This window comes from Anolis sagrei, chromosome 1, assembly GCF_037176765.1.
Source record: "Anolis sagrei isolate rAnoSag1 chromosome 1, rAnoSag1.mat, whole genome shotgun sequence".
In the NCBI taxonomy this organism is placed as follows: Eukaryota; Metazoa; Chordata; class Lepidosauria; order Squamata; family Dactyloidae; genus Anolis; species Anolis sagrei.
Genome location: NC_090021.1, coordinates 76,166,135 through 76,190,177, shown reverse-complemented (window position 1 = coordinate 76,190,177; position 24,043 = coordinate 76,166,135). Strand labels below are relative to the sequence as shown.

The 24,043-nt window shown below is 40.1% G+C and overlaps 3 protein-coding genes across 3 annotated transcripts; 2 read left to right on the top strand and 1 right to left on the bottom strand.

Moving 5' to 3' along the window:
• Nucleotides 1-1,481: 1,481 nt before the first annotated feature.
• Nucleotides 1,482-12,870, top strand: LTV1 (LTV1 ribosome biogenesis factor). Its single transcript, XM_060753496.2, has 11 exons — nt 1,482-1,598; nt 3,346-3,477; nt 5,626-5,817; nt 6,086-6,173; nt 6,769-6,913; nt 7,047-7,296; nt 8,237-8,364; nt 9,712-9,845; nt 10,304-10,356; nt 11,638-11,838; nt 12,417-12,870. Exons 1-11 carry the CDS (start codon nt 1,596-1,598, stop codon nt 12,528-12,530), a joined length of 1,440 nt encoding a protein of 479 aa, XP_060609479.2. The 5' UTR covers nt 1,482-1,595; the 3' UTR covers nt 12,531-12,870.
• A 98-nt stretch (nt 12,871-12,968) lies between these two features.
• ZC2HC1B (zinc finger C2HC-type containing 1B) lies at nt 12,969-20,809 on the top strand. Its single transcript, XM_067466286.1, has 7 exons — nt 12,969-15,339; nt 15,735-15,851; nt 16,148-16,286; nt 18,571-18,701; nt 19,485-19,590; nt 19,896-19,968; nt 20,559-20,809. The coding sequence occupies exons 1-6, from the start codon at nt 15,292-15,294 to the stop codon at nt 19,961-19,963; spliced, it is 609 nt and encodes a 202-aa protein (XP_067322387.1). The 5' UTR covers nt 12,969-15,291; the 3' UTR covers nt 19,964-19,968; nt 20,559-20,809.
• A 1,912-nt stretch (nt 20,810-22,721) lies between these two features.
• SF3B5 (splicing factor 3b subunit 5) lies at nt 22,722-23,696 on the bottom strand. Its single transcript, XM_067466275.1, has one exon. It carries the CDS (start codon nt 23,537-23,539, stop codon nt 23,279-23,281), a length of 261 nt encoding a protein of 86 aa, XP_067322376.1. The 5' UTR covers nt 23,540-23,696; the 3' UTR covers nt 22,722-23,278.
• Nucleotides 23,697-24,043: the final 347 nt, after the last annotated feature.

Genomic DNA, 24,043 nt, shown 5'->3' with positions numbered 1-24,043 from the left:
TAATTCTAGAGCAGGCATGGGCAAACTTCGGCCCTCCCTCCAGGTATTTTGGACTTTAGCTCCCCTAATTCCCAATAGCCTCAGGCCCCTTCCTTTTCCCCCTCAGCCGCTTAAGCTTGGCTGGAGGTTATCCATGCTTGCTCATGCTTCTTCTAGACCCCCCCCCCCCCAAACTTCCAATTCAAGCACAGTAGAATAGTGGTAACACAGTAGAATAGTGGGAATATCTTATCTGCCGAGTATGCCTGCCCTGTTTGGCATACGTCTGCCCATGCAAAGCAGGTGAATGAAGCATGCAGAATAAACACAGGATGTCTTAAACCTACACCTGTTGATAAACTGTACAGGCTAGCTGGCATTCCGCCCCCCCTCCCCGATGTGTGACAGGAAGTTGCTAATAAATGTGAGAGAAATAAGGTTGAACACTGTGAAAGCCACCCACTACATGGCTACTAACCTCCTCCCAGTAGACTCAAATCAAGGAAAAGCTTTATGAGAACTACCACTCCTCTTAATGTTCCCCCAGCAACAGCAATAATATCCCTCTGGGCAGCTAAACCAGGAAATCCCAACTGGATGGCCCCCTGCAAGGGTCTTCCTCTAGGGGCAAACCAAGAATGGGCAACTTGGAAGTTCCTGAATAGACTCAGAAGTGGAGTGGGCAGATCAAAAGACAACCTGGCAAAATGGCACTACCTAAAAGAATCCCACACTGTATGTGACTGTGGAGCAGAACAGACAACAGACAACTCGGCATCTATATGCTTGTCCACTATAAACCTGCCTCATGTACAGATGATGAATTGTTGGATGCTACAGTCAATGCCATTGCTGTTGCCCGTTTTTGGTCAAAATATATTTAGCTCCTAATTTTTTTGGTTTTATACTATTTTATGCAATGCTTTTGATACGAAGTAAATAAATCTGGAAGCTTGGCACGCGATGACTGCCCCTTGGTGGTGAAATGCTGTATAGGAGGTAGTAGGCTGGAAGTAGGCTCGGCTTCCTCGAAAGCCATAGAGTCGGCCAACGCCAGGGTTAGTATTTTCCCTTCCGGCATCTCTTTGGTATTTCGTGCCTGTGAAGCTACGGGAGAGCGCGACACTCCTGGACGTCGGCTCCCAGAATTCCTGGCTGTTCTCTAAGCCGGATAGTGCTTCTGGGAGTTGAAGTCCACGCGTCTCACACAGAAACCCATAAAAACTCACATCCGGTTTCACCGGAAATTCAGACACCTCTTCCTGAGTGGAATAAACCACCCTTGCGAGTTTTCTTTTTCAGGACAGCCTTTACCTTTGCGGAAGAGAATCTTTTCTTAACTCACTCAGACTTGAATTAAGTAAAAAAAAACTATTTATCGGCGCTGTTAGAAGCGTTGTAAGCATGACTTTCCAGTTGCCTCCCCCCCCCAAGATTGGTTTCTCCCAAGATGGCGGCACAAAAGAAACAACCTACCGGAAGTTAGGGGGCGTTAATCTTCTTTCTCCCGGAAATGCGTGAAGCCGCGGGTTGGTCGAAGGAGGAAGTCAGGCTCGCGGCATCCCTGAGGACGTTGGGCGCGTGAGGGCCGTGCGGCTCGTGTTCTCCTGGTCGCCATGGTAACTGACGTCGAGGCAGGAGGAGGGGGCGCGTGCGTGCGTGCGTTCTTTGGCTGGGAGGTCCAGGCCACCCTCTCCCCTTTCAAAAGAGAGTTTTTTCGAACTATAACTCCCAACCCTCTGGGGAGACCTGTAGTCCAAACGTTTGCAGCTCCTCAGAGGGAAGTTAGCCTGGAATACTAGTGTGCAGAGGGATTTTGTAGCACCATAGCTAGTTAGAAGCATCTGAGGGCCCTTCCACACAGCCCAATAGCCCAGAATATCAAGACAGAAAGTCCCACAATATCTGCTTTTAACTGGGTTATACCCCAGTTCAAAGCAGATAATGTGTGATTTTATTCAGCTGTGTGGATGAGTCCTGAGAGAGTCAGTCTTTCAGGTCTTTGAAGGTTCATCTAGCTTATGCTGCAGTTTCTTTCTCTGCCTTTAGACCAGTGGTTCTCAACCTGTGGGTCCCCAGATGTTTTGGCCTTCAACTCCCAGAAATCCCAACAGCTGGTAAAGTGGCTGGGATTTCTGAGAGTTGTAGATCAAAACACCTAGGGACCCACAGGTTGAGAACCACTGCTGTAGACTGAATGCAGTCTGACGCCGTTTTAGACTGCCATGTCTCAGTGCTGTGGATTTCTAGGAGTTGTAGTTTTACACAGTTGAACTCCAAAGAGTCCTGGTGCCTTATCATACTACAGACCTCAGGATTCCATAACATTGAGTCATGGCTCTGAAAGTGATGCCAGCTCCATTCTACAGTGTAGAACAGGGGTCCTCAAACCTTTTAGACAGAGGGCCAGGTTACAGTCCCTCAAACTGTTGGAAGGCCAGATTGTAATTTGAAAATCCATGAATGAATTCCTATGCGCACTGCACATGAAGTCAATACGGACTTTAGGAGGGTCTCTCCAGTAAGAGAGACCCTTAGGACCACACCAAAGAGGGTCCGCTACCTTGGCCAATCACAGCTTGAACATTCTGTTGTTGTTTTTTTTAAAAAAAGATCTGATATTCAAACTTCAATTTTAATTTCAATTTTACCATTCTATGAAGGCTGAAACACGCTGACATTTATCACTCTGCACAGAATCAGTTTGGTATTCCATAACATGTTAAAACAGAACTTTTTGAAGACGTAGCTTGTGGGATATTTAAGATACCTTGCCAGAAATTGCTTGTACAGACCTACAAGTTGTATGATGATTTTCTAGATGTTGATTGATGAAGTACAGGCAGTCCCCGAGTTACAAACATCTGACTTACAAAGAACTCATTCTTAAGAATAGGGGTGAGACAATAAGAATTCAGAGAAATCTACCCCTAGGAGGTGAATTTCACTCTTGGAAGAGTTATCATGGGGAAAAGGTATCTCCACTAAAGCTTTATCACCAATCCTTGTTTCCACTCAAAAATGTACCTGTTCCGGCTTTCATATAAATTCAACTTAAGAACAGACCTACACAACCTATCTTATCTGTAACTTTGGGACTGCCTATATATGTATTTTAGCCAAAACAACCTCTGAAAATTCTTTGTCTAAGAAAACTGTGTGGCATTTATGGGATCACTTTTGTAAGCATACAAAAAAATATATGTAACTAACTAGATTTGATGTTTCTTAAAGATGTGAAAATCAAATCTAGTTACCAGTGTAGATATATAAAGATTTTTAATGCACACATGTCTTCAAGCCATCTTTTTATTTATAATGACTGCATGAATGCTCTGGTTCAAGTAATTCGTTCTTGCCTTACAGCCCCACAGGCGAAAAAAACCCTTCATAGAGAAGAAAAAAGCTGTCACGTTTCATGTGGTACACAGAAGTCAGAGGGACCCTTTGGCAGCAGATGACACTGCACCCCAGAGAGTCCTGCTGCCTGCACAAAAGGTAATTTTTTAAAAAGATTATGTTGTAAGAAAATAGCTTGTTTTTTTTTAATGCAAGTGTGAACCTTCCAATGGATGACTCCAGATTCTCATGTTCAGAGAGAGGAAGAGACTACCTTCTGTTCTCTTGCCTATGTGATTCATAACTTTATATGTTGCTGTCATATGATCAAGGGTCTGGAGAACAAGACCTATGTGGAGAGGCTTAAAGAGATGGGCATGTTTAGCCTACAGAAGAGAAGGCTGAGATGAGACATAATGCTCATGTATAAATATGTGAGAGGGAAGTCATAGATAGGAGGGAACAAACTTGTTTTCTGCTGTGCTGGAGATTAGGACTCAGAGCAATGGCTTCAAACTACAGGGAATGAGATTCCACCTGAACATTAGGAAGGACTTCTGTGAGAGCTGTTGAGCAGCAGTGGTGGAGGCTCCTTCTTTGGAGGCTTTTAAGCAGAGGCTGGATGGCCATCTGTCAGGGGTGCTTTGAATGCAATTTTCCTGCTTCTTGGCAGGGGGTTGGACTGGATGGCCCGCTGTTGAAAAAACCACAAGTTCTCTTCCAACTAGATTCTATTTATTTATTTATTTATTTGGGGTTCTTGTACCCCGCCCTTCTCACCCCGAAGGGGACCCAGGGCGGCTTACAGCTGCAAGGCGCACTTAGACGCCTGCTACACAAACAATCATCACAAAAAATATAACAGTACAAATTCCCACAATTCAACATTATCCACTAAAATCAGTAAAATGATAAAATCAGTAAAAACAATACAAACCTGGAACTTCCTCCTACCCATCAGTGTACAATTAACTCAAAGATCTGTTTTGGTTCCATTTCGACAATCCTGCCGATCTCACACATCTGATTGTCTTATTTGGTTGTCATTGTCTAATTGCCTGGTTGCCCAAAGGCCTGGTTCCACAGCCATGTCTTCACCCTCCTCCTGAAGGAGAGGAGGGTTGGTGCTGTTCTGATTTCCCCCGGGAGTGAATTCCACAGGTGGGGGGCCACCACTGAGAAGGCTCTGCTTCTCGTCCCCATCAGCCTCACTTGTGAGAGTGGTGGGGTCGAGAGCAGGGCCTCCCCAGATGATCTCAAACTCCGAGGTGGGACGTAGAGGGAGATACGTTCGGACAGATACACTGGACCAGAACCGTATAGGGTTTTGTAGGTTAAGACCAGCACCTTGAATTGTGCTCGGAATTGAACCGGCAGCCAGTGGAGCTGGCACAACAGGGGGGTGGTATGCTCCCTGTATGTCGCTCCGGTGAGCAATCTGGCTGCCGCACGCTGGACTAGTTGGAGTTTCCGAACAGTCTTCAAGGGCAACCCCACGTAGAGCGCGTTGCAGTAGTCTATCCGGGATGTAACAAGAGCGTGGACCACCGTGGCCAGATCAGACTTCCCAAGGTACGGGCGCAACTGGTGCACAAGTTTTAATTGCGCAAAAGCTCTCCCGGCCACCGCCGAGACCTGGGGTTCCAGGCTCAGCGGCGAGTCCAGGATCACTCCCAAGCTGCGAACCTGCGTCTTCAGGGGGAGTGTAACCCCATCCAGCACAGGCTGTAACCCTATACCCTATGACATGTCTCTTTACCAAAAGGAGGACTAGTCTTATATGGCTTACATGAGAATAGGCCCCATTGAATTTAGTGAGGAATGCTTCAGTTGTATGTAGGATTGGAGTTGACTGCCCTAAATCTTTTACATTCATAAAAAACGAGACTGTTATTTCTTTACAGGATGACTCTGAAAAAAATTGGTTGTGAGGAAAAGAACGAGAGGCTATTGCAGCTAGATAATAGGTTAGTTTTGACCTAAGACAGTGTTTTTTGTCTATGGTAGAGACACTTTTATTCCTAGAGGCATTCAATTCTCCACTGTAGCAGACAGGATGTTGGCTGACATCTTATTCAATGGGGCCTATTCTCAAGTTGGGTTACGTAGATTTTGATCTGATCTGTCAGGAGTCTTACGTTGTTCTTGATGTAATACGGCGAAATTCTTCTTTAAGAAATTCATTTCACCACAAACACTGTTAAGAGGTACTGTATTCTGCTTTTATTTTTCCCCGAGATACTTGTTTTTTAACAACTTTAAAATGTTTCCTCTCTTCCCCCCCCCCCCCCCCCCCCCAATCTCTAGGGCGATGAAGAGAAGAGAAGAGAAGAACAGAGAAAATATGGAGTATTCTTTGATGATGACTATGACTACTTACAACATCTCAAAGAAGCTTCTGGGCCTTCTGAGCTTGTACCATCAAACAGACCAGATCTACAAGGCAGGATTGTAGTGACCACAAAAGGGAAGGTAGAAGAGGAAATTCAACATATTCCTGTAAGTATAAACTTGAGTGCTTATGGTAAGGTGGTACTTTCAGTTCTTTGTTTTTCTCATGTGGAGATTCTGCAAATATGAAGCGTGTTAAGGGAATGTTGAAATTGTTAAAGTATTCTAGGAATGTGTAACAGATTGGATATTTATTCTCAGATTTCAAAATAAAGGGAAATATGTCAAACTATCTGTCTAGAAACCAAGTTAGGCAGGTACTATTTAGTTTTGTTTTCCTTTTTAAAATGTTTTCTTCTCTTTTGCTTGTTTTTAGGCTCCCACAATTAACCTGCCCTCATCAGTGTTTGCATCAGAATTTGAGGAGGATGTGGGACTACTAAACAAAGCTGCTCCTGTTTCAGGTATCATATATATACAGTTCAGTCTTCTTCTGTGTATGTATATACAGGTGTTCCACTGTCGTGTGAAGCTTGCTCACTAGTGTGCATGTGAGCAAGCTTCACACGACAAGCTTCTTCTTCTGTGTATGTATATACAGGTGTTCCACTGTCGTGTGAAGCTTGCTCACTAGTGTGCATGTTGTGACAGTTTTTTTTCTTGTAAAATTGTTTTGATGTTATCATTTATGTGACCAAGTGAAAAAACGTTCAGGTTAACATTACCTAGATCCCTTTATTTAAAAAAAAAATCAAGGGATAAGTAATGAGTGCTGATGCTTGCTGCAAGACCATGACAATTACTAGCTCTCTGATGTCCTTATTTTCTACTAAGCCAGAGATTTCGTGCTAAGCAGTGTATTAAGCACTTTCAATAGGAAACAATTCTGTAAGTGAAATTAGCAAAATGGGGTAACTCCTTTTGTTTTATTAAGGCCCAACTATCATTTTGGCTTTGTTAGTTTCTGATTTTGGCTATAAGTATGTTATTGCTTACTGTTATGGTATGAATGTTTCCATATATAACATATAATTGTTTTTTGTTTTTTTTTTCCTGTAGGGCCTAGGCTAGATTTTGACCCTGACATTGTTGCAGCACTGGATGATGACTTTGATTTTCAAAATCCAGACAATTTCCTTGAAGATGATTTCATTCTAAGGGCGACCAATCCAGGGAATATAGATGAGGAAAAGGAAGCTTCTTGGTAATGTAATGTAATGTGGAAGAATAATTCCATTGTTTTAAATAGCTTACATAATGGCCATGAAATAGCAACATTTATTGTAGTGGTATGGAAGATTTCAGTACATTTCAGGAAGTTTTTTTAAAAAATATAGGGAGCATAAATCTGGAGATGAAGATGAATGGGAGGACATGGAGGATGAGGAAGATGGAAAAAGCATCGAAGGCGATGAAGAGTATGATTCTGAAGGTCCTTTGTCAGATGACAGTGAACTCAGAGGAAAGATGAAAGAATTATTTTTCATGGAAGAAGAGACAAAAAGCCGTTTCACAGAATACTCCATGACATCTTCCGTAATAAGAAGAAATGAACAACTCACTCTACTGGATGAGCGATTTGAGAAGGTTAGTAGCATAGTAGTAATGATTTTTATTAACCCAAGGTATCCTTGGGAAATATTCTTTAGCTTGAATTCATTGATCTTGTTCTCTAATTAATTTGTACCAGGATAGGAAATCCCTATGCATGGCTCAGGTACCATATTTTGGGACCACTTGAGGCATTCTAGACCCAAGAGGGACCCATATGTAAGTAGGAAGTCAGCTGGAGATTGACCTTTTTGTCAGTGTATTTGATAGTCAGTTGCCTATCACACCTAGATCCATATCCTCTTACTATTCCTGACCATAGCAAACCCCTTGAATAAATGGAATTGATGTGTTGATTCACCATTCAGTCATTGATTGATTGGATTAGCCTGGAACTATTTATTTATTTATTTGCTTTATTTCTATACCGCATTTTTCAGCCCTTAACAGGCGACTCAATGCGGTTTACATGGTACAATTATCAAACAGTGTCAGTGCAATTAAAACATAACAATGCAACAAACAGGATCAACAGCATCAATCCACAACAGTTAACAATCAACAAGACAGAACAACAAAACAGACATAACGCCTCAGTTGAAATCAGATCCGTTCTCATAATCCTTGTGCCATTCCTATGTTCCATTTACCGTCTTCCTATGATTGGTTGCACTGCTTAACCAAACGCTTGTTCATAAAGCCAGGTCTTAACCATTCTCCAAAATGTCAGCAACTAGACAACAGGATGCCAGTCATACTGAGTGATGGTTGTTTTCCTATTAATAAAGACTTATCCTGATTTTTTTTTCCTTGTCTTAATGAGCTGTTATCATTTAGCTTGTTATATAAAGAAAAGTAATTTAGAGGATTGAAATAGAAGTATTCTTAAAACAAAATTCCTCACTGTGGTTCAAATTTTTCATGACATTTACCTCACCAGTTCCAGAACTGAAAACCTTTTTTTTTTTCATTTTAGTTCTTTGAACAATTTGATGATGATGAAATTGGAGCACTGGATAATGCTGAATTAGAAGGTTTTATTCAAAGCGACAGTACTCGGTTACAGGAAATCTTGAATGACTACTATAGAGAAAAGGCAAAAAAGTATGTAAAATATTTTAATGCTCCGCCTTTTAAAAATAGTGTACAGCTTCTCAGGAGGCATTAATTCACTTTTCAGTTCAACATCTTTGCCTTTACACTCACCTATCTTCCAGCGTATTAATAAAAATCCAATTATGATAGGTAGTGCATATAGAAATTATGATATTGTCATTCAAAGTACTGCATTTCTTCAGTTGTAAGACACACTTTTTCCTAAAAATGGAGTGTGTCTTAGAACCGCAGGTGTATCTTATGTATTGTACATGGTGGTATTGAAATTAGGGTGCTTCTTACAATTGGTGGTGTCATACAGTTGAAGAAATATGGTATGCAATTGACAGAAAATTGAGAAGAGATGTATCTATGATAGTCATCTTTCTTCTAAAAGCAAGCCCTCCTACTAAAACGATGTTCAATTGACATCTTGAATTTCCTATTGCAAAGTATTTTACATCTTTTTACCTCCTGTAATATTTGATGTGACCCTCCAGATGTTTCCGTACTGCAGCTTCCATAATCCTTCACCTTGAAATGATAACTAGTGGAAATTGTAAACTGTTTCAATTTGGAGATGCACAAATGCCCACCCCTCCTTTAAAAGAAGGTTGTGGGGATTTATGCTAGTGTTCAAACAGAATTAACCTGGAAATTTATGTATGTAATTGTGATGCCTCAAGAGTTAAGGTAGTGCTAGATTGGTTTGTTAAATCTTTCTTGGAGCTTTTGAAAATGAGCAGCTGGGGTGATTAGAAACTCACACTTGGAATTAATTATGGAATGGCATCAGCTTCTTTCCAATATTTTAGTTTTCAAATAAGATGTTACAATATATTTTACATTATTGTTTTCCCCCCAGAAATCATTAGTATGGTTACATTGTCCATATTATTCAAGACACATGGCTCCTTGTTTCTTTACTTCAAAAAATATAGGAATTAGATAGATCTGTTTTGTCAAAAATTGCTAGCGAAAAATAAGTAGCAGCTAGATATGATTCTAACATTAGAATGAAATGTTTATTTTTTGTGGGATTGGGTAATACTGTACAAGACTTAGGGGTTGTATTCAATGGTGACGAATACAACCGTGATGAAAACTGCTTCTGCTTGCACATTTTAGTCCTTCTGCAGCAGTGGTTCCCTACCTTTGTTCCTCCAAATGATTTGGACTCCATCTCTCTCAATTCCTAACAACTGGTAAACTGGCTGGGATTTTTGGGAGTTGGAAGTCCTAAACAACGGGAGGACCCAAGGTTGGGAAGCTGAAAGTGCTTTCTAAAAGTAATATAAAAGTGAAAATTAACTGTTCATATGTCTTCTTGTTCATTTACCTTCTTTCTTCATTAAGCTGTGTGAAACTTAATGAACTTGAAATCAAAGAAGATTCAGAGCTTCCTCCAGATGAGGAAGATGAGAAAGAAGAGCTTGTAACATTGGTTATTGAAGAACCCAAAGAAACTTGGGACTGTGAATCCATTCTGAGTGGGTATCTAAAGTTACATATACTTTTATCCAATTAAAATTAGGGGTAATGATGATGCTTTTATTCAAACCAAGTGGTTTTTCCTCAGGCCACTGTTCTTTTATGTGTGTGTGCATAATACACACCTTAATTATTAACAAAAGGGTTAACTAATAATTAATTCACACTACACTATTATAACACCAAGAGACAACTTTAATTGCCATAAAAGCATGTTATGTAGTCCCGAGGCTTGCAGTTTGGTCAGGCACTAAACCTCTCTAAACTGCTAATCCCAGCATTCCATATGAAAGAGTAGTGGCAGTAAAAATGGAACAGTAGTGCTATAAATATGTTGTGTGAATGGGGCCTAAGATGAAAGATTATTAATATATGATTTCAGATTTTTAAAAATGTAACTTGATGTGGTAACATAAATTCCTCAATTGGTCAGCCTTGTTTCTTTTTCCTTTTTAAGGTACCTATTCAAATTTGTACAATCATCCAAAAGTTATTGACGTTCCACAGAAGGTAAATATGGTTTTGTTGTAGTTATATGCCTGTGACTAATAGTAACTGCCTCACCGGTTTTCTTGAAAGTTTTCTTCAGAGAGGGTTTTCTGTTATTTTTTTCTAAGGCTGAAGTTTTGATTTAATAATAATAACTTTATTATACCCTGCCTCCATCTTGCCAAAGGGGCTCAGGGCAGCTTACATGGGGCCAAGCTCAATCAACAGAGTTAAACATAACATGTTAAAATGCATAACATCAATTTATTACAATATAAAAATAACATTATAACAATATATAAAACAAGCATCAAAACCAACAAACAATAGCATAATTTAAGTCTCAATATGGTGGGCAGACTGGTGCACAACAATTCTGAGGATAAGACAAGTGAGTAAAGTGCATAGATCATAAAGCAGCATTAAGGATAAGAGCAATATAAAAATGGTCATTCTAACTTTGGATACAACAGTAGTAAAGTATGCGGACAAGATTTTGGGTCCTAGCTGGGGCCAGCTGTCATGGGAATTGTCTAGTCAAATGCACAGCGGAACATCCACGTCTTTAGATCTTTGCGAAAAGTGGATAGGGAGGGAGCTAGCCTAATCTCCCTGGGGAGGGAGCTCCGGGGGGGGGGGGGGGCACGACCGAAAAGGCCCTTTCTCTTGTCCCCACCTACCATGCCTGTGACAGAGGTGAAAGCGAGAGAAGCGATTTCTGCGGCTTAGCAGTAATTTGAACCCTGGTCTCCCAGAGTTCCAATCCACAATCCCAGGCTGGCTCAAATGGGAGTTTGTATTTCATATAATCTTGATTTAAGGAATATTGATGAATAGTACATCAGAACAAAAAAAAATCTGATTTATTTGGTTACTGAGATTCTTAACCTAAATAAAATCAATCACTAGATGTTACACAGTGTCATAAATTACTCTTGAAAGGGCATAGGATACGTCAAACTAAAGGTTGCATAGAGAATTTTAAAATATTTCTAAAGAAAATGTTTAAAGAGGAGTTCAAAGTGCAGAACTTTCTTTAAAGTGTCTCCCAGAAGCTGTTACTCATGTCCAGATCACACATTTTTAAAAAGGAGGAGGGGTGAAATACTTAAAATTCCCACGTTCCCCTCAGTACACTGGAAGTGTTCATGGGCCTCTCTATAAAAATATAGTCTGCTATTATCTACAGCTTTAGGTTTCTATGGGAAGTCTTGGGATATATCCCCTATGAATACCGAGAATGTGTTTGTAGTGTTTTTTCAAAGTTGGTTTATTAGTTCTTGTATGTATTTGTTTTTTTAGCCCAAACCAATCAAAGTGTCTAATAAGACAGGAATTCCTCTAGCTGTTTTGCCACAAAGGGGACTTACAGCCAAGCAAGTTGAGCGTATGCAAATGATTAATGACTGTGACCTGCCAAGAGTATCCACACAACCACGGTCTAAAAATGAGAGCAAAGAAGACCGGAAAGCCAGAAAACAAGCAATCAAGGAAGAACGAAAGGTAATGTACCAAATGTACTTTTTATTTCATTACAGACTTATTTAACTTTGATGAAGACAGAGATCAGTTGTATTTAAGGCATAACACAACTAATTACAGCATTTCCTAAAGATAAATGTAATGTTATTATGTGTCTTCAAAATATTAGTTTTCCTGATAGAATTTGTTTAGAAGTTTGCCTTTGCCTTCCTCTGAGGCTGAGAAAATATGAATTGCTCAAGGCCACCCAGTGGGTTTCTGTGACTAAATTGGCATTTGAACCCCGGTTTCCAGAGTCATAGTCCAATGCATAAATGCTGGTGCTCATAAGTATAATAGATTCCATGATTTTTTCTGTCTTACAGACTTACATTGAATTTTTTGGTTTAAATACAGATGCTAGTCCCAACTAAAATAAACACAGTGAATAAATGAGATGTACCTTTCAGTGATTCATCCAGTAGAGCTGTGCTAGTGGAGATCAGCCTTTGCTCTTTTTTTAATGTGCATAAATGTATGCACCTTCAAGTTGTCTGTAGATTTGTGTCAACCCAATGAATTTCATTATAAGTAAATAAATATGCAAATCAATTTTACAGGAACGCAGGGAGGAGAAGAAAGCCAACAAGTTGGCCTTCAAGCAAGAAAAGACAAGGCAAGAAAAAGAACAGTTGAACCTGAAGCGGAATATTCAAGGACTCAAGTTGTCATAACAGAAGATGAATTGTTTTGTATGAAAGATACTGAATTCCTGTCTCTACATATGGAAAGGACACCATGGACATTTGGTTTTCAAAATTCAGATTTAGTCATTGATATTTGCTAAAATATAAACTCCTTTAGGTTGCCACTAAAAATTATATTTTTCTTGCATACAAATTATGGCAGCTATTTATTAACTTTTCCTGAATTGGGAAAATGTTCATTACTTTAAATAAAAATAAAATCCCCCTTTGCGATGACTTCAATTTGTTACACATCTTAAACTGAAGTTATACTTCTATTTTGCTGTTTCTGTGAGTGATGTTTGAAATAAATAGCTCAGAAGACAGAGGTGTAAGCCTTAAAAATGTTTTATATAAAAACATGATATAGTATTTAATAATTAGAGGTTCATGTTTGTTATGATTTGACAGATTTCATATGAGTTGATTGGGAAAGTATGAAATGAAGCGTGCCATATAACTCAGTATTGTTTTCAGTAGCAGCAAGCCAAATGAGCGTGATTTTTAAACAAATATTTTAGTATCCACCAAAAAAATTGAGGGTGGCTTAATAGCTATTACTAAAACAATCAAACAATTAAAACAGCCCAACAAAGATCTTATGAGGGATCATGGCTTACCAATCGCATCTTCTTTTGCCTCCTCTTTTCTTACATTAATAGCTACCCATGTTGTGGTTCCTATTATATTTATTCCTGTAGCAACTTCTTACTTCTGTTATTATTTGGCCTCTAATCAAGACAAATAGAAGTGGTTTACCTTGCATTGCCAAGTGTTAAAGAGACTCATTAGTCTTTGTCTAAAAAACAAGCAGACTTTCATGTACATCACTAAATGATGGAGGGGGTTACGTGTGTCACAATTGTTTAATCTGCCAGCCAATGACATTTAACCAAGGCTATTGGAGCAGGACAACTGAAAGTAAACATCAGGTGCTTTAGTCTCCCTGAAATTAAAAAAAAGGAATTGGAAATCAGTATACTATGAGATCAGTTTGGTTGCTGGAACAAAGCAAGTGCCATGGGTATGTAATATTCACAACATATATTTTCGACTACAGTTATGAACAAGATAGGTTCTGTATGTTTGTTCTTAAGCTGAATTTGTAAGTTGGAACAGGTACATTTTTAAAATGTAACTCAAACCTCCTGTGGTATTTGTTTTGCTATCTGTGCCCCTGTTCAGAAGATTTCACCCCACCTGTCTCTGTAATAATTGGATTTTGAAAAAAAAATGGCTTCTTGTGGAAACAAGGATTGGTGATACAACTTCAGCAGAGACACCTTTTTTCCCATGATAACTCTTCCAGGAGTGAATTTCCCTTCTGAGGGGCAGATTTCTCTCACTTCCGGTTGTCTCACCCCCATTCTTAACTATGAGTCATTTGTAAGTCAGATAATTGCAACTCAGGGTCTGTCTGTATAGGTATATTTCTCACTCTAGGTTTTTTTCGCTCTTCCTTAAACCTTAGTTGAACATTCGAGAATATAGGGGTGAATAAAAGGGGAGGAGGAAAAAGAAAACAGCATTTGATTAAGCCTTGCTTATACCATGTTGGATGGTCTCATTGATTCAAGTTGTAAGGGAGAGACTCAACTGCTTTTAATTTTGAAATTGTGGTTTGGATATTGGAAATATTGCCTGAACTATCCCTCCATGGCCAAATGAGTATACAGCCAATAATGCCCACTTTTGTTTGCTAGAAAAAATAGCTTTGCTGAAAATAATCAATTTTACTCCCAAAGTAACATTCTGGAAATACACTCTATTATATGATGCAAGGAATTAATCTGTCTTCTCAATAGCTATCTTGACATATTTAGGATATTTCTCTGAGTAAGGGAGGACATCTTATGGCTCTCAATTTATTGGCCCTCAAATTCCCTACTAATAAAACAAATGGTGGCACCACAGAAGCTACAGTTCAATGTCTGAATGCTTGCAGATTCCAGCCAGCTCTAAATCATGGTCTGTAATTGCTGTCTAGCAACATCCAGAAGACCATAAACTCCATATTTTATTTTGATGCAAGTGTATTAAAGGCAGGATGATGACTAGGCAAGATAACAAAACCATACATTTAAGGGATTTCTTAGTTTTCTAAGAAATAATGTACTGTATACAATCCGAACCTGCGACCCGCTGCACATGCCCAGAAATACACTCTAATCAACACAGTGACCTGCTTCCAAATAAATATGCATAAGATTGCTATATGAATCTAGTCTAGACAACTGAATGGAATCGGGTAACATTTCATTAGCAACATTATTTAATTCTAATAAACATAACTCAGTATCATTTTTCAATAAAATGGATTGACAGATAAGTACTGTAGTCTACTACTTGGAAGTCACCATTCCTGCCTTTTTAGGTATATATATCAGTATGTGTTTATAAATTTAAATGCACCATTGATATGTTCATCCCTCTATTTTTTAAATAATTATAAATTTTATTTGATACATCCCAACAATTAAACTTTTGCCATACAGGACTTATTTCAGTATACATCATTCCAAAAGTAATTATTTCTTAAATGACATTTTATACATTCCTTAGTTATGTATCACCCATCACCCCCACCCTCCCCCCATTCCCCCCACCCTCTAAATAAGATATTAATATACCATTTTATAAATTATAAGTTTTGTACATTCTCAAAATTAGATTTGTAGTTAATGGAAATCAATAACAACTGGATGAATAATAATATTCTTGATTTCACACAGATGCTGGCAGCCAGAATATGATTAATTGTGATACTTGTGGAAGACATTTCGCACCAGATGCATTGGTAAAATAAGAAAATGTTGAATGTATTTAAGTGACATAGAATGTTAAGATAATTGCTCAAATACTCAAAAAAAGCAACCCGTGTCTGCCTATTTAGAGGCATGCCCTAATGAGTTCTATGGGATTATACCAAAATAAAGGGGTGTAGGATCCCAGCTTTAAGCACCAATAAAATTAAAAAACCATGTATTCATTTAAAACATAAGCTTTCGTTGATAGCTATCTTCTGTATAAGGTTTTTAAGTAAAACTAGCAATATGCAGGTATTCCATGGCCAGTAATACTTATCAGTGCTTTCAAGTACTGTACATTGAAAGTTTTGAAATATCACTACTGATAAATGGGAGCTATCTTCTGTATATTCTATAACTATCAGTTTTCTTATTTATATCTTAGGCAAGACATGGGCCAATATGCAAGAAACTCTTCAACAAAAAGCGCAAACCATTCAATTCCTTGAAACAACGACTTCAGGGAACTGAGATTCCAACAGTAAAGAAACAACCTGCAAAGGTAATTTTAAGAAACAGACATGTGCATTCATTTATAGTAGGTTCTTGACACACATCACATTCTTCCAGTATTACAAGAACAAGGGGAATTGATCTCTTTGCTTTTATCCATCCAGACTCACACACACCTGTCCTCCAGTTCTCCTATTTGCTTGGATCATTATCGATGTCTTATTATATTTTTATAAGTGTCAATTCAATATATCTTTAAATTTTCTTTCAAATTAATGTAGAATGACATCTTTAACTATGATTAAGTAATTGATCTGCTGTAGACTGAAATATTTCTTGTTTCAGCGCCAGCCTGAAAAAAAATCTAATTGGAGACAACAGCATGAGGACTTCATTGCAACTATCCAAGCAGCTAAACTTGCCACTATAGCTATGAGAGAAGGCCGCCCCCTGCCTCCCCCTCCTCCACCTACCATTAATCCAGGTAATATACTGAAAGTCTGCATCTTGATTTAGAAACAGAATGTCTTGTCCTAAACATAACTAAAAAAGATCCAGTGGCAGCCACATGGAAGAATACAGCATCCTGGCTTAACCATGGTTCCTGAGTAGTCTTGCCCAAGAGTCTGAAAACAAGAGTTGCACTCAGTCTCACTCTTCTTCCCGCATTATGGGAATTATAGTAATCTGGGACTGCTAGCACTGTGTAAGGCAAACAAGAAATAAAGGATATATCTCATTCAGAACAAGATTCTAGTTAAATTGAAGCCAAAGCAAAAAATCCCATCCAGTACAAAATCCTGTTTAAATCCCATCCAGAAAAAAATCCTGTTTAAATGAACAACAACCTCGGTTTGAGGGCATGGGGATGAATTGTCCCAGCCAATGAGTGACTGGAGTCCGGGAGGGGGCGGGCGTGTCAGACTAGAAGTGCATTGCTCAGAAAAAAGGAACACTCAACACTCCTGGAGTACAAAGATACTGCCTTGGTTACAAAGGGAAGGTGTGCACTACTGCTTTAAATGTTTGCTGTTAAGAGTGTTTTCTTGGCTTATAATGGGTCTTATAGTGCACACTAATGTGCTGTGTAATTCTTTCCTTAGGTTAAAATAGCAAAGAGATGCATTACTTTTCAATAGTGCTAGTATTGGTTGAAATGCATTGTCAGTCCCAATTTGAATATTTTATTTATTTATTTATTTTATACCGTCTTTCTCCATGAGGGGACTCAAGGCAGCCAAAAATCACATACTTTGGTCAGTTTAAAACAAATGTAATACATTGAAAAACAATTAAATAGTACTGTGTATTAATTTTAAAAAAATAGTTAAAATATAACAAATACTCTTAAAATAGGCTTTAAAGGTCACAGCCTCCACCTCAAATCCCACCCACATTTACCTAGCAGCCTGCTTTTTATTCTAACCTAAATGCCTGCTAGCAGAGGAAAGTCTTGGCCTGCTTGTGGAAGACCAGCAGAGATGGGGTGATCCTGGTCTCTCTTGGGAGGGAGTTCCACAGTCTAGGAGCAGCCACCAAAAAGGCCCTCTCCTGTGTTCCCACAAAACATGTTTGAGTGGGTGGTGGGGCAGAGAGACGGTCCTCCCTAGTAGATCATAGATGTCTACTAGGTTCATAGAGATATGATCTTTCAGATAACCTGGACTGGAACTGTATAGGGCTTTGTAGGTCAAAACCAGCACTTTTAATTGTGCCTGGAAATGTGTCAACTACCACTGGAGCTGTTGCAACAGAGGAGTTGTCCACTCCCTGTAGCCAGCCCCTGTTAGCAGTCTGGCTGCTGCTCTTTGGACCAACTGAAGTTTCTGAACATCTTTCAAAGGCAGCCTGAAGTAGAGCACATTGCAGGAGTCCAACCGGGATGTAACCAAGGAATATATCACTGTGGCCAGAATAGACCCACCGAGTCAGTGCAAACTTGGTAAGATAATATATACCATATTTTCTGGCGTATAAGACGAACCCCAACTTTTCCAGTTAATATAGAATTTTGGATATACTCGCCGTATAAGGCTACCCCTCTTCCAACACATGCCAAATAAAAAAATTAAAAACATCAGATTTGATTTCAATATGGTAATTTTCCTATTACTGTACCTCCTTCTCTGCTTCTCAGCTCTCACACATGTGCACTGCAGTCCTCAGGCGCAAGATCTGAGAGGCAGGGAAGGAGGTACGGTAATAGGATACAAGGGTGGGCCAGATGGATGAAAGAGGCGTTTTTCTGGACACAGTGCCACTCTATCTCTTTTTTAGACCCCAGGCGTTCTAGACGCCTGCAGCTTGTTCCACGCTTTACTTACACCTTTCCGGTGAGGCGCTACTTCACTTCGTCATTGGGACCACATTGTCACTTCTTTCCATGAATCCTTGTGAGTGGATTTACTTCGACCATACTTGTACAGCGCTGCCTTTGCTGCTTTCATACGGTCACCGCATATGACAGGGATGCGGCCATGGCCATTTTTTAGCTCCCTCCACCATATGTGATGACTGCAGGTTCTCCAGTCCAGCTCGGAAGTTTCAGCACCCGCTTTATGAGACGACACCCAGCATATAAGGCAACCCCAGACTTTTGAGATTTTCCTGGGTTAAAAAGTAGTCTTATATGCCAGAAAATATAGTATGTAAGTTTCATTGATTCAGTGGAACTATTCTTGTTGGAACTGATAACTGGATTTAAGCCATTATCTCTCACGTATCATAAGCTCTTAATTTAATAATGATGTTTTCTGTATTATATTCAGATTATATCCAGTGCCCTTACTGCATGAGAAGATTTAATGAGGCTGCAGCAGAAAGGCATATAAATTTCTGTAAAGAACAAGCTGCGAGGCGTGCTTTTGCTCCAGCTCAGAAAGGAACCAAGGCACCCCCAGTAAGTGTTTTATCCAAGTTATTTTTTGTTTATCCCATCATTCTCTCATGAACTCAACAGCACTGATGGGATGTTGGACAGAGTAACATGAAAATATCACTCTTACTAAAGGTAATTTCTCAGTGTTTTACTTTCCCATTCCTAAGCATAGTTCATTCAAACCAGATGTAAATATAGGGAGCCTTGATATCTGTTGGGATTTGGTTTCAGGATCCCGCACCACCACCCTCCACAATATCAGTATTCATAAATGCTCAAGTCCCAGGATATAAAATGGCATCTCTTATATTAAAAGTTGTTCCTAACAGTTGGTTCTTCTGGGCCTAAGGGGTGATGTATACTTGAGTTTGATAACAACTAAGACACATGCAGTCCAAAGCATTTTGGATAAAGGAAACGGACAAGTATGGTATTCCATCTTCACATCCCCCTAGAGTAAATAATGTCTGTAAATTCAATACTTATTGTATTCCTAAGCTCATGGCCAGTGACATACATCTCCTTGAATTCCTTCAACACAGCAGTATTACATTTGTTAAAGCAGCTGTAGTGGAGACTGAGTGTTGGACTGGGACATAAGAGACCAGAGGTCAAATCCTCATTTGGCATGGAAAAACGGGTGACCTTGAAGAAGTCATACTCCTTGGCATCAAATAAAAGCAAAGGCAAACTTTCTGTGAACAAACCTTTTGCCAGGAAAACCCCAGCTTACAGTCACTGTAAGTCAGGAAAACTTGGGATGCAATTACAAACCGATGCTAAATAGATGGTTTTCTCCTTTAGGGTAAACAAGCAGCTCCCAAAAAAGACCCAACTTTAACAAGTGCTGTAGGAACACTGCTTCAAAACAAGGCACAGGAAAGCAACAATCCAAGTCAACAAGTAACAGGTAAGAGCATTATGTAGTAAAACAATGTTCACATATACTTAGGGACACAAAAGAGTCTATTGGTTCATTGCACTGTTTGACTATACTGGTAGAGTGGTGGCTGAAGGAGAAAGACTGCAGATAGTGCAGCCACAAAGAAAGGAAAGCATTTAAGAAACAAATTGGTTATGTCAGAGTTAAACTACAGGGACATAGTTGAAAATCAAGTTGAATTTTATGAAAGTTTTGCCATGATCTTGACATTTTGGTGTGGCTTGATCAAGCCTATATATTTCCAAACATCTTCACAAAATTGTTATTGTTAGGACATGCTGCTGAAACTTCCAACAGAGCAGCACAGAAGAAAGCACCTGCTGGTCCCTCTGGAAAATAATCTGGGTAAGGAAAATTAACTGGATAGATATCAAAGCTACAATCTAACTCCAAGTTCAGTACTACGGATCAAGCCTCTGCTGAAATGTGACCATAGAATATCTTATTGATTCAAGCTTTATTGACTAAAGAACCAGCATATTTAAAATATTCAGCATGTAAAGTTGTAGCATAGTTGCTACAATGACATACTTGCTCTGGGAGATGCAATATTGCTTCTATTCTATTCTGTATGGGGTTTTTTGATGCATTTAATTTTGCACACCCAAACCCTACATGACACAAATATTTTCAAATGCCCAATACTGTAGTTTTTGCTTCATAGAATCAGAGTTGGGAGAGTCCACAAGGACCATCTGGTCCAATCCCCTGCCATGCAGGAAAAGTGTAATCAAAGTATCACAATGCTTGTGAGATAACTATTTCCAAAGGGACTCCCTTAGCATTGCTTATACCCAACATAATCCAAATTCCACTGAGCAGGAGCTAAGTCCTACTGAGTTTGGTTGCATAGTCCTGGCAAGTGTAATTTAGCTGCAATGAAAAACACTTCTGAATTACTTCAGAGCCTGCCTAAACTAATCTTTTACTCCTAGAGCTCCATCACAGAACAGAAGATAATGATAGCATGCCTCCCCAAGCATTTGAAAAGCAGTATTTACTTTTTACAATATTGCTATTAGAGGAGACCAGCAAGCATTCATCTCACAAGATGGATTGAAATAAAACAAGTAAGATCATATTCCAGTAAATTGACTATTTCCCTAAGTACTAATCTTGTACAAATTAGAATAACACATTGTAACTATAGTTTTCTATTTGTTCTGATTAAATGTTTATCTCTAAATGTGTATCCATTTATTTTTTTGGCATTTTGGTAGCTATGCATAAATACTTCAGCTATGCTGCTTTCTATTTAAAAAAAAAAGAATTCAGCAAGAACCCAGAACTAGAAATATTAGCATTAAGAGAGAACAATTTGTTCCAGCTCCTAATCCTTTTAATGTAAACTGAGCATCAATACATTTAGGTAAAAGCCATTATTAATTTTCTCCATGCATCTACAAATGTGCAACTAATTTTCCAGCAGCATTCAACACTGCTTCATGTTTGTTTATTTGTATACTGCAAGTCTCTTCTGGTGTGAGAGAATCAGCCGTCTACGAAGACATTGCCCAGGGGATGCCCGGATGTGTTATAGTCCTGCAGGAGGCTTCTTTCATGTCCCCTGGGGATCACAACCACACACAGTGAAGACATTTGCCCTTGCGCTTTGCTACTCTGCTGCTGAATATGCATGCTCAGTGTGGAACACATCTCACCACTTTAAAACAGTGGATGTGGCTCTTAATGAGACATGCTGCATTTTGACAGGATGTCTTCACCCCACACCACTGGATAAATTAGCTGGTATTGCGCCACCTAATATCCACTGTTTAGCCGATATTGCACAACGCAATATCCACTGAGAAATAATAGCCAACAATGAAAGGCCCATCCTCTGTTCAGATATCAGTCAGCATGCCAATGCCTTAAATCAATAAATACCTTTCTAAGATCTACAGAGATACTTGCAATAAGCAGATACCTCAGCAAGCAAGAGTCCAAAGTGGCAGTTTAAAACCCGGAACCTCAACCAGTGGCTAATACCAAATGAGAGACTCCCTCCTGGGCACACAAAAGACTGGGTGACTTGGAAGACGCTGAGCAAACTGCACTCTGGCACCAGAGGCAGAGCCAACCTTAAGAAACAGGGCCACAAAGTGGAGTCCACAACATGAGAGTGTGGAGAAGAGCAAACCACAGACCACCTGCTACAATGCAATCAGAGCCCTGCCACATGCACGATGGAGTACCTCCTCACAGCAACACCAGAGGTACTCCAAGTAGCCAGCTATTGGTTGAAGGACACTTAGTATGTCAAGTTTGTTAACTTTGTGTCTTTAAATATATTACGACTGTTCCTTCAGTTTTCTTCTGACACAGAAAATAAGTATTGCTTCATGTCTGCCATATGAATTAAGTATACATACAAACAGCTGGAAAACACCTTGTATGGCATTTATTAAGTTGTTGAAAAGCAACTAATTTTATAGTGGCATTTAACACTTGGGAGTATTTCTTGATGTTCACAACATCCAGAGAAATGGGCTAGAAAATGTCACTTTTAGTGACATTTATTGTTGAAATGCAACTAACATGACAACTATCATGTTAGTTGACGGCCCGATTGCCGTCAAAGATTGTGCTCAGTTGTTTTAAAATAATGTTGTAATTGTGATTTTATTGTTACTGTTTGCTTGGTATCTAATGGTTGTGAGCTGCCCTAAGCCCCCCCCCCCCCCCCCGGGTGGTGGTGAGGACAGGATATAAATGTTTAAAATCTGAAATAAATAAATAACTACGTTTAACACTACAGATTTATTTCTTGGTTCAGCAGAGACGGCCCTAGGTAATTTTCAACGGTAAGCAAACAGTATTCCCCCCCACCACCACCACTCACTGATATATATTTTCTGTTCATCATGGGAGTTCTGTGTGCCATATTTGGTTCAATTCCATCATTGGTGGAGTTCAGTATGCTCTTTGATTGTAGGTGAACTATACATCCCAGTAACTACAACTCCCATATGTCAAGGTCTATTTTCCCCCAAGAGTGCCCCTGGGCAAAATCAACTATACTGCAAATGCTTACTTTGCGTAATGGGTTGAGCCGCCCCTGGTTCAGGTGTACTATATGAATTAACCACCCAGATAAGTGGATTAGAAAACATCTTGCATGGCATTTATTAAGTTATGAAAACAGTTGCATTTGACTTTACAGAACTTCGTTTCAGTTCATGAATTAACCATCTAGACAATGAGGCGAGAAAACACCTTATGCATTTAACTCCACAGAATTATTTTTGGCGTCACGTTCGCTATATGAATTAAGCTAGAAAACAACCCGGGTGTATCAAGTTGCTAAAATGCAACACATTTTTAATCTGTTCGCCGCACAAATTAAGAATCCAAACAAGCGAGTGAGAAAACACCATGCGTGGCATTTAGTAGCGGTTAAAACGCTTCGGAGTTAAGAGGGATGGGAAAGGTGTCCTGGCGACTCCGGAAAGCAAGCGACGCCTGTGTCCGAAATCAGGAGGCGAAGGGAAACGGCCGGCCTCGAGTTTCTCCGGGTGCCAAGGAGGCGGTTTTTCAGAGTCCAGGTGGCGCCTGCCGTGAAGAGTCCAGTCCCGCCAGGACGATCGGGGCCGAGACGAGGCCTCCCTTCAGCCGCTTCGCTTCGCTCCCTCCCTCTGGCGCTCCTGCTGCGGCCTCAGGACTCGTCGGGCTTGTCGGCGGGGGGTCCGCAGGGCTGCAGCATCTTCTCCATGAGGTTGAAGCGGACGCGGGCCTTGCTCTCGTCCTCGGCGATGGCGAAGTAGTTGAGCAGGTCGAAGTGGCCCATGTAGGAGCAGTAGGAGTCCCGGTGCTGGTTCACCAGCCACTCCCACTTGGTCGTGTCCGCGTGGCCCGTCCCGATGTACTTGGACTGCAGGTGCTCCAGCTGGCTGTGGATGGTGTAGCGGTCCGTCATGGCGGCAACAACGGCAACGGCTTCACAAACACCGGCAAACTCTCCGCGGCCTTCAAGCTGCCCGCCAAGCGCCTCTCAGGAAGAAAAAAAAATGAAGGCCAAAGCAAACGAACAAACTTTGCGTGGCCAAGGGCGCTTCCGCTTCCGGATTAAGAAACACATACGCTCTCTCCCGTCTTTCTGTTTCCGCTTTGTTGGAAGGCGGGACTTATAACCCTAGCAGCCAATAGTATTTCTTGTCCTCTGCTTCCCTCCAACGAATGAGAGAAGGGGTTTCATTTCTTATTTCCCGGGGGACGCAAGGGCGGGAACTCGAAAGGGAGGCTTCTTGAGAGGAGGTTGGACGGGATGGCCCACGAGGTCTCCTCCAACTCTATGATTCTATGAGACTGGAGGCTGTAGTTGGAGGCCAAAATGGGCGCATTTAAAGGCATTGTTGGACACCAATCTCTTTAGAACATGGTTCTCTCAAAGCTTGATGCGGTTTGGTCTCGCTGTCACCGC